Raw genomic sequence first — 14182 nt, 5'->3', positions numbered from 1 at the left:
GAAATCAGGCTTAATTAAATGAGTAAAGAATATATCTCCTTTACAGTGTTATGGACATTAAAGTGTTTTCTCCTTTTTTGTCCCAACTCTAACGAGGTTTTATGTTAACATGTATTTCTTAAAACATGATATGCTCAATTTGGCAAAGTAAAAATGTTATTTTATAACAGGATTCTAATATATTTAATTGTAAGTATTAATTTAGAAAAGTCTTACATTTATGGTCTTTTATATCTATTTGAATAGTTTTTATAGCATTCTGCTTCTTAGGTTATTAACATTCAGCTCAATCATGTCTGCAAATGTTTCCACATTTTGTGTGGTTAATAATAACTCCTACATTGGCTTTTAAAATTGGGAAATTATAATGTAATGTTAAGTGTAGAATTACCAGATTTTTGGGGGGGAATATTTGTAATGTCTACTATATGATTGTTGTCTGTGGAAGAAATGCTTACATAATAAAATGAGGGATTTAAAAATATGGTTCTGAATTCTCAGTTGATATGTATACTTCAGTTAAGGTGCAGTAAAAGTACACGCACTTCAAATTGAGTTTTATAGCTGTATATTTTTTTTAAAAAAGAAGACATTTTCTCAGAAACTTGTAACATACATGATAGATACTTTGCATAGCCCAAGATTATTTTGATCTTTTTGTTTTGTAGTATAGTTTTTCTATAAGAAACTACTGTGTATTTCTTTGTTGATGGTGCTTTTTTTCTATTAGTGCTTTTTGATTTTATAAAACATACAAAAATATCAGCTGAGAAGCCATATTTTTCACCATTGGCCTTTTAGAGAGGACTTTTACCTGGAGAAAAGGCGTAGTGGCAGAGTGCTAGGGGTCTATAAGACACTGCATTTTTGTATAGTTTCTACCTCAATTCAGTTACTCTAACTGTAATCTGACCATAAAGACATAGAATGGTATTAATTTGTTAATTTCACAAAAATATAATTTCTTTAAATGAAAGTTAAAATTTTCTCTCTGAAGAACCTACTGCTGCTCAAAGAAAGAATGATACTTGAATATTTTTTTAAAAATAAGTATTTAAAATATATATAATATACTGTCTGGAATAATCTAGATATGTGAAGTGTTACTATAGTAACTTTAAACAGGTAGAAATATTATATTACAAAGAAAATGATAAAAGATAAGAGTGTTCAATCAAATGAAAACCGTATTTAAAGTAGGTACAGATTGAGGAAAGAGTTGATTGACTTTCCTCATTGGCTAGTCAGCTTTGATAAAGCAGAAGGTTAAACTCTTAAAAAAGTGAAAGTGGAATATTTAAGAAGTGAAATTCCCATAACTTCATAAAATGAATTTCTTTCACTTCTTTTCTGTAGATCCTCAGTTTTAAAGAGAGAGAAGTTTGAAAAACTATGTTTTATTGGGTTATAATACTATAATTCTACTGCAAATAAAATATCTTTTAAACAGGACAAGTGAACTAATGTATGATGTTCTTGATGAATCCTTACGAAGAGCTGAGTTAAATCACAATGTCACATATGGTAGGTAATATTTTTGTAAATGCTGCTCTAATAATGTTTTCAGTATTATAGCTAAATCTGTGTTAGAATACTGTGAATTCCAGTAAATTTTAAATGTTAATTTTTAAGGTGGTTTGGGGTTATTATTTTTCATTGAAAGTATTGAATAACTAATAAAAATAATCTGAAATTATGGCATTGTTTTAAATGTTGACATAAATTGACTATTATAATTGTCTCTCTTTTAAGACTTCATTTTTAAAGAGAATTGTCTCTTTACTGAAAATGTTCAATAGATGGTTCAACAATCAAACATCTGACAGTGAAGATAACCCAGTAGATCTATTCTGTACTTAAGAAAACAGTTTTCAAATAAAGCAATCTGTCATCTAGTCACCAAATATTTAAGGTTTTATTATTTATTAGTCCCTGTGCAAGATGCTTAGAATACAGTTGTGAACAAAACAGTCTTATCATTGAGCTCATAGCCTAGAGAGATGGAAAGGGACAGGTACTATGAATGTTACAGAGGCAAATTACAGGGTACTGTGGAGCATATAGCAGCTATTCTTAGTTGAGCAGAAGGATAAGGAAGGCTTTTCTAAAAAAGTGATAGTTAAGACAACTAAAGGTTGAATTTGAGATAGATAAGAGTATATAGACGTGGAATAATGAACTTTGTAATGAAGAGAGAGCATCTATTTATGTTAAACACAATTTTAAAAAGTCTTTTAGTGATAGGAAACAGAGTAAGATGTGGGAGGAGGGAGAACTGAGAAAAGTAACTAGTCTTAATAGCCAGAAAAAGAACTCTTAGTTCTTTATTGATCAGCTTGAGAAAGCTTATTGAAGAAAGTGGGATATTTTGAGATATTTAAGAGATAGAAGTAAAACAGTTTGAATTTTGCCTACTATGGAGATGAGCAGTAGAAGAAGTATTGAGAAATAAAACTCAAATGAGAAGTCATTTCTTAATCTGGTGAAATACCATGAAATAGGGGATAGAGAGGAGTATTTGTTCTTTCAGGCAATGATAAACTGCAAATCTTAAAGAATAATGGTTGTAGAAACGTAGAGTAGACTAGAGGGCAGAAGTTGAACTGGTTTTAACTGTAATAAAACTGAAGAAAGGATTGAAGGAAGGATTGCATCTGTAAAACTAGTATAGAAAAAGTAATGTACATGGTAGTGAATTGTGATAGTAAATTTTGAAGGATAAATTTATGTTTTGCATGTATAAATGGTAGTTAAGGTAACAAGCATGGTGTTCATTTATTCAACCAGTATTTATTGAATTCTTACAAAACAAAACCTTAATTTTTAAACTAGATACAGATTGAGGAAAGAGTTGATTTACTTACATATTCCTCCCTGCTAAATATGGGAGATTAAAGGAAAAATCAGGTAGACACAGGCCCTGCCCTTCTAAGTGTATAGTATAATGAACAGTTGATGTCATCTAGGATCTTAATGGACTTACCAGGTGGCGCTAGTGGTAAAGAACCCGCCTGTCAATGTAGGAGATGTAAGAGACTGCAGGTTCGATCTCAGGGTTGGGAAGATCCCCTGGAGGAGGGCATAGCAACCCACTCCTGGATTCTGTAGAATCCCATGGACAGAGGAGCCTGGCGGGCTACAGCACGCACACAGGATCTTATTATGTAATGAGAAGAATAAGGCATCAGAGGTAAGGATGATCCTTATTGAGGCAGGTGGTTTGGCTAGGAGCCATCGGAATAATCCAAAGTAGTGTCAGAATTTTTCCAGGCAGCTAAAGTAAATTAAAAAGTTGTTTGAGATATAATTATTTTATTGGATAGGTAATATATGCACATGGTTCAGAATCAAAAAGTACAAAAGAGTATACAGTGAACAGTAAAGTGTCCCTTCAACCCTTATCACCCACTCCTGTAGATAACTGCTGTTACCTGTTCCTTTCGATTTAGAGAATATTGTATACCTGAGGAAATAGTTTTAATGTTCTCCATTAGGACATCCTTCTTTTATTAAGATTGACGAGACCAATGCTAAGGACGAGACCAATGCTAACAATTTGTTTCTTTGTAGTCTGCCAGTCCAGTGTTTAACCTTGCCAGAAAAACTTAGTTTCTGTTTTCTTTTTTCCTTTATTTACTTCTCTTTGTTCTGCATTTCCCCCCATATTTGTACCAATACAGGTTATAGCTTACATTTATCAGTGGTAGAGTATTCTCTGCTAAGTCACTTCAGTCGTGTCCGACTCTGTGCGACCCCATAGACGGCAGCCCACCAGGCTCCCCCGTCCCTGGGATTCTCCAGGCAAGAACACTGGAGTGGATTGCCATTTCCTTCTCCAATGCATGGAAGTGAAAAGTGAAAGCGAAGTCGCTCAGTCGTGTCTGACCCTCAGCGACCCCATGGACTGCAACATACCAGGCTCCTCCGTCCATGGGATTTTCCAGGCAATGGTACTGTAGTGGGGTGCCATTGCTGTCTCTTAACATAAATATTTTATATTAATATAAACTTAATATACATATTTTATTGCTTAAACATATGAATATTAAATTATAAACTTCATAAGGTCCGGGACTATCTCTGTCTTATTGGCTAGCATATCCCAGTATCTGGCACTGGGTTAATCAGTAATACATTTTAATTGAATTAATAGAAGAGAGAGTTATTTTACTTTTGATCAATTATCTCATTGGGTTTCAGTCTTAATACTTTCCAAACCATATTTTAATTAAAGTTTCATTATTATAACTTACCTTAGTGTCAAATCAAGAAATAAGTTCTATCAGAGCCATTTACTGCTATGTGCCAGGCATTGTAAAGTGATATAGAGGATATGAAGAAGTATAAAATATAAGCTTTGCCTTCAAGGAGTTTACAGTATAATGGAGGAGATAACTTGTTTATGAAGGCATAATAGCAGTATAAGGCAGAATGTAAAGGGGGAGGTAAAGGGAATAAATATTACAGGATTCCAGAGGTGGTTAAGATCACACTGGGCTTCAGGGCACCTAATGATTTATTGATGTAATAGGACCTTGAAAGATAGGATTGAGATAGCCCGAAAGGAGGTTAAAAGCAGTTTTAGGCAAAGGGAACATGAAAGAAGGTGCAGAAGTAGGGGTGTTTAAAACCCACCCCCCCACCCAGTTTCAGAAAACAGTGACTTGCCAGCTTGATTGGACAGTTAACAGTGGGAGCAGTGGGGAGGGTGTATTGTGGACGTTTATGGCAGCCACAGGAGTTTGGATTTTATACTGTATAAATATGGAGATATGGAATAGTTTTGGGCAGGAAACTGGTAAGATGAGAAGGACATTTTTAGTAAACTATTTAGTAAACTGGAAGATAATATAAAATGAAATATAAGGGATAGAACCATTGAAAGTAGATAGAAGTACTTTAGGTGTACTCTACCCACTAAGTACACCTAAAAACTCTGAACATTATATGTAAAATAAACACATGAGACTCTGAAACATGGATAAATGAAGGTAGACTGATGAGGGACATTGGCATGTAAGGAATGACTCCAAGGTTAGTACCCTGGGTTTTCTTTTTGCCTTGTATACCCCAGACTGGGTTCTGGAGAGCCAGCAGTCTGAAAATGCCAACAGGTGTAGACAAAAATGCCCTGAAAAAAGCCTACACTCTAGCCAGAGGACTCAGGCCAAAAGGATGGGCTGCAGTCCACGGGGTTGCTAAGAGTCAGACACGACTTCACTTTCACTTTTATGCATTGGAGAAGGAAATGGCAACCCACTCCAGTGTTCTTGCCTGGAGAATCCCAGGAACGGAGGAGCCTGGTGGGCTGCCATCTATGGGGTCGCACAGAGTCAGACATGACTGAAGCGACTTAGCAGCAGCAGCAGCAGCAGCAGCAGCAAGGTGGAAAACTTTTAGACAATAGTTTTTCTATTGCAGTCAAGCACCACATAGAAAAAACTATGGACTACCCAGAGCAGCAAAGGCTGAATGAAGAATCAAGATTTCCATCCTCATCAGGTGTAATGAGGTACCCCAACCCATGGAGCTGGTGGTGAAGACCAAGAGGGCAGCTGCAGTTTGATCCCTGCCGTATGTCAAGAGGGACCCTCCCTGGCATTGCCAGTGGAGATGATGTGGGAAGCCTGGGTTTTACATCATCAAGGAACAGAGAACAATGAGGTACCCCTCCCATCTTTCCTGGGGTGGTGGTAGAGGAAACTTGTCCTCAGTACAGGTCACATCGGGAGCAGTACCGGGTGCCCCTTCCTCTCCCAGACAGGGTACCCTCATCCCCCATCCAGAAGGATCCAGCATCCCCTGCCATTCCAAGTATTAAAGGAGGCAGAATGGAGAAACTGGACTACCACCCTCATTGGCTGGTACCCCCATCTCCTTGCCAGAGTGGTGACAGTAGATAACTTATTTAAAATTAAGTAAAGTCTAGTCTGAAGTATAATCAGTAGAATTCCTCTAATTTTGTACATAATCTACCCAAAATATCTATGATAAAGCCACAGTGTGTCACAAATGTTAGAACATTATTAATTTGGTAATTTTTACTTAATGGTATTTTGGTTATGACCTAGGTTGCTCTGGAGGAGTAAGCGAAACTCCACATTGCATTTTTTCCTTTAGAAGTCCTCAGAGGCACTTTTGTTTTAACCACTGCAGTGAGGAGACAGTGGAGTGACTGCTTTTTGTCTTTGGACTTAGACTTTTGTAGAGTTGGAGTATAAACAGTCTTAACCTCTAAATTATTTTAAAATAATTAAAAAACCTATATTTATTTGAGGTCATTTATGTCTAAGTTGACAAGTGTATTTTTTGAACTATTAATTTTATTCTATATCTAAACTAGCAGTTCTTTTAGGTTTTGTGTAGGTTGTATAGGTTTCTGTCATATATTCTTCTTTTTTTTAACCTTTAAAAATGTAATTGTACATTTAAAACTAATAATTTTATATATCAGTTATATCTCAGAAAATATAAAAATCATCCTTAGTTCACAGTTTACAAAGATAGGCTGAAGGCTAGGTTTAATGGTATTTTGCCTACTCCTGCCTTAGTTGATTAATTAATTGACCAAGGCTTTCCTTGTTTACTTCATGAAGTCATAAAGTCAACTTAAAAAAAAATTTTCTTTGAAAACAAATCTATTAAAAAAAAAGAATTTTATTTATTATTTTGGCTATGCTGGGTCTTTATTGCTGTGAGGGCTTTTATCCAGTTGCTGGGAGTAAGGGCTGCTCTTCAGTTGCGGTCGGAGGGCTTATGATTGTGGTGGCTTCCCTTGTTGGGGAGCGCAGGCTCTAGGGTGCATGGGCTTCAGTAGTTGGGGCATGTGGGCTCAGTAGTTGCAGTTCCTGGGCTCTGGAGCACAGGCTCAATAGTTGTGGTGCAGGGGCTTAGTTGTTCTGCAGCATGTAGTCTTCCTGGGCCAGGGGTTTGGTAGGCAAATTCTTTACCACTGAGCCACTGGGGAGGTCCAAAGTCAACTGTTTTTCATAGCACAGAGTAAAGACTTTACAGCATAATATCTGTAAAGATCTTTTTAGGTTCAGTTGACTTTATAGGTTTTCCTTTAATAAAAGTTGATTCACTTCTTAAAGAGATGTTTATTTCTTAAAAATGCTTATTTCTAATCTCTCCTCTTTCCTTATTTATAAAGTATTTATTTTAGTAAAACTTTTTACCCAAAATGTTTATGTGTATCAGTTGTTAGGCAACTTAGCAGTGTAAAAACATAGCTAGTTGAATATTCAGGCTCTATTTTATATCTTGTACACGAATAAATGTTTGATTGTTGTGTTTTAAACTTTTGGAAAAAGAGCAGAAGTGATTCAAAGATATGATATGCTTCAACCGTGTGTGTTAGTTGCTCAGTTGTGTCTGACTCTTTGTGACCCAGTGGACTGTAGCCTGTCAGGCTCCTCTGTCCATGGGATGAATTCTCCAGGGCAAGAATACTGGAGTTGGTTGCCATTCCCTTCTCAAGGGGATCTTCCTGAGCCAGGGGTTGAACTGGGGTCTCCTGCATTGCAGGCAGATTCTTTACCATCTAAGCAACCAGGGAAGCGCTCAACTGTGTAGTTGAACTGTTTTTTAAGTCTGCTTATTTTGTTTAATGGTGCCTAAATGATTCTTCTTTACCATGACCAAGCTCCAGCTCTTTGACTCTTGATCTGTAAGAGAGTTTGAAAAATATTTTAGTGTCCATTTTGATCATCTGTTATAGTTATCAGATCTTTGATGAGACTAGAAAATCAAATTTGAGCACTATCAAGATGTTCAGTAGATTTTCTGTAACCTTAGAGGTTAATTTTTAAGTTAATTTTTAAAAAGTGACTCACGTTTTGAGTACAAAATTTTTGAAATAAATGCTATAGGACCCTAAAATGATTATACTGAACTAAACCACATTGAAATAAACTACATACCAGCTTCTGTGTAAAAGTGTTAGAAACTGCCTGAGAATAACTTATTTTGAAGCATTCAAGGGGTGTTGGAAGTATCTATTTATATAGGAATAATGAATATATTATTTATGTGCCCATTAGAATGTGAGTTCCTTGAGGGTAAGGGTTTTTGTCTCTGCTGTATCCATACTAGTAGAACAATGTCTGACTCATAGGAGGTTTCAGAAAATACTTGTTGTGTGGATGAATATATCATTCTTATCTTTTTTTTTTTTAAAGAAATTATGAACAATTTAAGTAACTAAAACGTTTCCCATTGAAACATAAAAACATGATTTCCAAATTGATTCAACTTGTAATATGTCTCTTAGAAGAAGCTGTTTTAGTTCTATGGACTGTTGAATTGCCCTTTTCATATAAATACTTCCTCCATCTTCAAATAACATTCTTATCTTTTAATATATATAGTTCTCTCTAAATCGTACTGTGGCAACATAATCCTAACAACTGTATAAAGCCTGAAAATAGTAAAATTCTTATCTTTGAAAAATTTCCATGAGATTTTTGACTGAAACTGACCTTCTGATTAGTTTGTTTTGTTAGGAGTTCTACACAGATATATTTTTTATTATGGCTTAATATGATCTTTGAAGTTATAATATTTTATTTTTCTAGCTATTCTGTTTGAATGTGTACATACAGTCTATTCTATTTATCCTAAATCGGAATTGCTTGAGAAGGCTGCCAAATGCATTGGAAAGTTTGTTCTGTCACCTAAAATAAATCTCAAATATTTAGGTAAGATGATTGGTTCTTTTGATCGAAATTACCAAGAGAGCTTTTTGAAATTTGCTGAATATTTGTTTTAAGTCACTTTATGTTATTTAATCTTTGTTTCTAGGACTGAAGGCTCTTACTTATGTTATCCAACAGGATTCCACTCTGGCTCTTCAACATCAGATGACAATAATTGAATGCTTAGATCATCCTGATCCTATTATTAAAAGAGAGGTAAACTGGTATTTTGAGTAGTGTAGGTGAAATGTTAAAATTTTTAAACATTTTGTAGGTCTTATGGAGAGAGATGAAAATTATGGGCATGTGCACACGTGTGTATTTTAACTTTTGAATGCATTTTATTTTTTCTACTGAAGTTTAAGGGACTTTTCTAAAAAGTACTTGTATCAATAACCACAAGAATGGTTTTAAATTGTGAGTTGGAGAAGTTAGGAAGGTGTAACTAGGTGGTGCTAATGGTAAAGAACCCCCGCTGCCAATGCAGGAGACAGAAGAGACATGAGTTTGATCCTGGGTCAGGAAGATCCCCCAGAGGAGGGCATGGCAGCCCACTCCAGTATTCTTACCTGGAGAATCCCATGGACAGAAGAGTCTGGTGGGCTACAGTCCATAGGGTTGCAAAGAGTTGGATGCAACTGAAGTGACAGTATGCATGCATGCACACACCTGTATAGGATTCCTTATTAAGGAATCTTGTTGGTCTAAGGATTGTATCAATAGAAGACCAGAATTCTGTTTCCAGTTCTTCCTATTAGTATAATTTTGACATAATTTATGATAATTAATTTTTTCATTATTTTCCTTAACATCTACTCTATTCCTTATTGAATCTGTAAGAATGTTGATAGAATTAATAAAGATAGGGACTTCCCTGGTGTTTCAGTGGTTGGGACTCCATGCTTCTGCTGCAGGGGCACACGTTCAATCTCTGCTCAGGAAGTTAAGATCCTACATGCTGCATGGTGTGGCCAAAAAAATAAAAAGAATTAGTAAAGATATCCCTAAACTGTTTTGAACTTCTTGGAAGGAAAGGTGTATAAATCTACTTTTTTCAACTTTTTCCATTTATAAAATTGCTTCAGTATCTGCTTGGGTGTTCTAGATAGATCTGGTAATTCTCATGTAGAGACATGATTCTATGCCTTCATTTAAAACGGTTTATGGGACCTAATTAAGAAGAGTGATTGTTTTATTTCTGATTTTAAAAATAATGAAAATAAAAAGATAAATTCTGGTAAACATCTAAATTATTTAAAAGCAATAAATTAAAAGTTTATTGAAAGAACATTATTACATTGAATAACTATAATTTTACAAAAATAAGATTATGAATGTTGAATTCTAAAGGTACTATTTTTGAAATACTATTTCTGAGAAATTGCCATCTACATATATGTAATATATATGCATATATATTTTGGATTCATAGTTTTGATCTTCTAAAAAATTGTTACCTGCCTTGAATGAATCCAGAAAGTTTATGGATGATTTCTATGTGTAGACATTGTAGAAAAATGCGAAGATGCCAAGGGACAGTAACAAATAATTATATGACTCTTCTGCTTTGAATGGATAGAGAGCATGCATTTTCTTTGTGTGGTTAAGTTGTATGTTGAACAGGGTTGACTTGGGTACAGTTTTCTTAGTTCCGTGCTTAATTATTGGGATTCAATCTAAAAATGAGAGTTAAAGAGAAACAGACAACTTCTAAAATTATCAGGTCTGGTCTGCAGTGAGAAAAGTAGTTTGAATTCTTTGGGGAGGATACTGAGCATCAGTGGTGCCCAAAGAAGGCACTGTAGTACTGTTTCCTCAATTCCACTGTCATTTCTAACCTCCATCAGTAATTATGTGGCAAGAACTTTGGTCCTAGGGTATGGAGTGACCTGTTACTTGGGTCTGGGATTCTCTTTTACCTGACTGTATTACCTTTCTTTCATAACAAGAAAAAAGAAAGCTTGAAGGAGTTAATAGAAAAGACCTTCTGCCATGCAGTTCCTAATACCATGCCCCGTTCTGTCCTGAAAATGCTAAGTTTCATGGTCTTAGAGTAGGAGTTAAATTTGGTGTAGATTATCTTAAAATACATGGCTTACAGAGCCTACAGGAAGGATGTCTGAAGCAGGTTTATAAGTGGAAAGCTAGTGATGGGGGATCTGTGTATTTATAGATTTTAAATGGTGTTAAGGATTAACTGGAACAGTTTAAAAAATTCAAGATCTGTTATCCTTTGTACTTGAAATCCTGGGTATAAGGATTGAAAAATTAGGAAGAACCCTAAAGAAATCTGAACAGATTTAACAAGTAGGGTATATAGAAATTCTTTTACAACTAATATTGTTGATCCTGAAATGCTAGTAAAGGATGCTTTCTTATTGTTGCCCTTTGTTTCATACTGATTTCTGGGAACTGTGATATTTGTGGAACCTTAATGTAGGGCCTCAGAAAGCCAGGTAAATGGGAGTTTACTCTGGTACTGGTTTTCCTTCATCTTAGTTGAGGCAGCAAGAGGTGTATTCCTCAGCACTGAGAAAGCCGTAAAACAGTTCTTCCTTGGTATCTGAGATTCTGAAAGTAAGCCTTGCTGCACTTTGAAGTGCTTGTGCTACCTTATCCATCCATGAGAGACCATTTGCCTTTAGCTGACAGATACACTCAAGTGCACTTTTCTGTTTGGGAAGTATGGAAAAGCACTTTGGAATACTGGATTTTTGTATATGTATGTATGTATACACAAACACACACACATGCATAGTATGCAGGCATATGTAATGTAGGCTTAGACGCTTACTCCTTGGAAGGAAAGTTATGACCAACCTAGACGGCATATTAAAAAGCAGAGACATTACTTTGCCAACAAAGGTCTGTCTAGTCAAGGCTCTGGTTTTTCCAGTAGTCATGTATGGATGTGAGAGGTGGACTATAAAGAAAGCTGAGCACCGAAGAATTGATGCTTTTGAATTGTGGTGTTGGAGAAGACTCTTGAAAGTCCCTTGGATTGCAAGGAGATCCAGCCAGTCCATCCTAAAGGAGATCAGTCCTGGGTGTTCATTGGAAGGACTGATGTTGAAGCTGAAACTCCAATACTTTGGCCACCTCATGCGAAGAGCTGACTTATTTGAAAAGACCCTGATGCTAGGAAAGATTGAAGGCAGGAGAAGGGGATGACAGAGGATGAGATGGCTGGATGACATCACTGACTCTATGGACATGAGTTTGGGTAACCTTCAGGAGCTGGTGATGGACAGGGAGGCCTGCCTTGCTGCAGTCCACGGGGTTGCAAAGAGTTGGACATGACTGAGCGACTGAACTGAACTGAACTGAAGAAGCTGTTACATTTTTAGAAAATAGATTATAAACCTTTTAACTTTTCGGTGTTTGCATGGCCTGTCAATGTAGAGATGTCAGATCATAATTATCTATATCAGTCGAAGGGTTTTTCTCAACAATGGTTTTACCTTTCTTAAGTTCTATTCTGGTTAAAATGTTTATTTCTTGAGTGCCTGTTAACTGCCCAGTAAAGCTACATAAAAGTGGAAGAATCAACTATTATAAACCTTTGAAAGTGAAAGTTGCTCAGTCGTGTCCAACTTTTTGTAACCCTATGGACTGTACTGTCAATGGATTCTCTAGGCCAGAATACTGGAGTGGGCAGCCTTTCTCTTTTTCCAGAGGATCTTTTGAACCCAGGTCTTTGGCATTGCAGATGGATTCTTTACCAGCTGAACCACCAGGGAAGCCTAAGAATACTGGAGTGGGTAGCCTATCCCTTTTCCAGGGGATCTTCCCAACCCAGGAATCAAAGCGGGGTATAAACCTTTATGTTACAGTATTTATTGGCATTATTATGCATAGTTTTATAATACTGCTTTTGTTTTTCTTTCTTAAATAGACTCTGGAACTTCTTTACAGAATTACTAATGCTCAGAATATAACAGTGATTGTCCAGAAAATGCTTGAATATTTACATCAGAGCAAAGAAGAATATATTATCGTCAATTTGGTTGGAAAAATAGCTGAGCTGGCTGAGAAATATCTTTTGGGCCCTGAGTCATAAAACACTTTTTAGTTACACAATGACTTTATTTATTTTTCAAAAAGAAAATGTTTTTCCTTTTTTTTAACTGAATTTTTTTTTATCACCGAAAGCATTTTGTATTGAGGTAGAGCCGATTAACAATGTTGTGATAGTTTCAGGTGAACAGTGAAGGGACTCAGCCATATATATACATGTATCCATTCTCCCTCAAACCCCCGTCCCATCCAGGCTGGCACATAACATTGAGCAGAGTTCCATGTGCTATAAAATAGTTTTTTGTTTGTTATCTATTTTAAATATAGCAGTGTGTTACACAGTGACTTTAAATTGATTGGTATAGACATAGTCACTTGTAGGGGTGAAGTTCAGAGGCCCAGCAATAACTTCCATTCCTGATGTTCGAGCCTTTCTTATTGTTAACAACAAAAAGTTGTGTAGACTTCCTGGGGGATGACTTTTTTCCTGGTTCTTTTTATTCTACTGGGCCGTATTATCAACAGGAGTATACAGGAATCTCTTTGATTCTTCTTTTATCCCTCCTTGTCTTTGACTTTACTTCCTACTCAGTCCCTGAGTAAAAGTTCTTATTGTTTGGGGGAGACTGGTGAGGATATCAGTATGCTAAAATTTGCTTATTTGGGAATAAGCATAATTGCTTATACTGGGAATGGTCACAAACTCCACATGTTACTTTTCTTCACATTTGTTTTTAAAAAGTCAGATGAACTTTACAGGCCCCAAGGTTACTCAGCATTCTTTTTAAGATGTTTGTTGTTTAAATCTAATATTGAATGAATGAGTGAGTAACGTCAGTCAAATTGTCTTGGAATGCTTAAATATAGTTTTGTCCTCGCCAGTGCTATAGCCCTGGCTAGCAGAATGGTAGAATTTTAGAACTGAAGAGGAACAGATTAGAAAAGAGGGCAAACAATTGTTCAGAAAGACATATCACAACACTTAACCTCTCTGAAGTGCATATCATTTTCCATTATGTGTTAGTCCACAGTCAGCTGGATTATTTCTTTCAGTTATTTCACATTTAACTGAGTGCCTATTATGTCCAAGATATGGTGCTAGATAAAGCAACATGAACTGGTTTACTAAGTTTACTGAATAAGCTTTACTGAACACCTATTTTACACAAAGCTAGAGTATAGAAAAATTTTTTGGTAGAAGTTAAAATTATAAATGCCAAACTGGGATGAATTGAGGGTTATTTTTGTAAAGATTGATTCAGAAAGGGTAATTTTAATAAGTGGCATTTGGAAGTGTACTTGTTCTTAACACTGTGGACACATATGCTCCTGATAATGCGTGGTTTATTCAGACAATGAATGCTGTATTTTCAGTGGGAGGAGATGTGATGCATCCTGATATTCCCAATAACTTTTTGAGACTGCTAGCAGAAGGTTAGTAAACTATTGCATTCTGCAAAGATTTTAAA

The 14182-nt window shown here is 35.8% G+C and overlaps 1 protein-coding gene across 1 annotated transcript in view; it reads left to right on the top strand.

Moving 5' to 3' along the window:
• The window catches only part of AP4E1 (adaptor related protein complex 4 subunit epsilon 1), a 70413-nt gene that overhangs the window by 21474 nt on the left and 34757 nt on the right, over window positions 1–14182 (top strand). The window contains exons 8-12 of the mRNA XM_069596534.1: window positions 1451–1524; window positions 8577–8699; window positions 8803–8912; window positions 12592–12731; window positions 14035–14147. Coding sequence (XP_069452635.1) covers window positions 1451–1524; window positions 8577–8699; window positions 8803–8912; window positions 12592–12731; window positions 14035–14147 — 560 coding nt within the window. The remainder of the gene's footprint in view (window positions 1–1450; window positions 1525–8576; window positions 8700–8802; window positions 8913–12591; window positions 12732–14034; window positions 14148–14182) is intronic.

The sequence above is a fragment of the Ovis canadensis genome, chromosome 7 (genome assembly GCF_042477335.2).
Source record: "Ovis canadensis isolate MfBH-ARS-UI-01 breed Bighorn chromosome 7, ARS-UI_OviCan_v2, whole genome shotgun sequence".
Classification (NCBI taxonomy): domain Eukaryota; kingdom Metazoa; phylum Chordata; class Mammalia; order Artiodactyla; family Bovidae; genus Ovis; species Ovis canadensis.
Note: the sequence above shows the minus strand (reverse complement) of the source record. Positions and strands in the feature narration are given on the sequence as shown.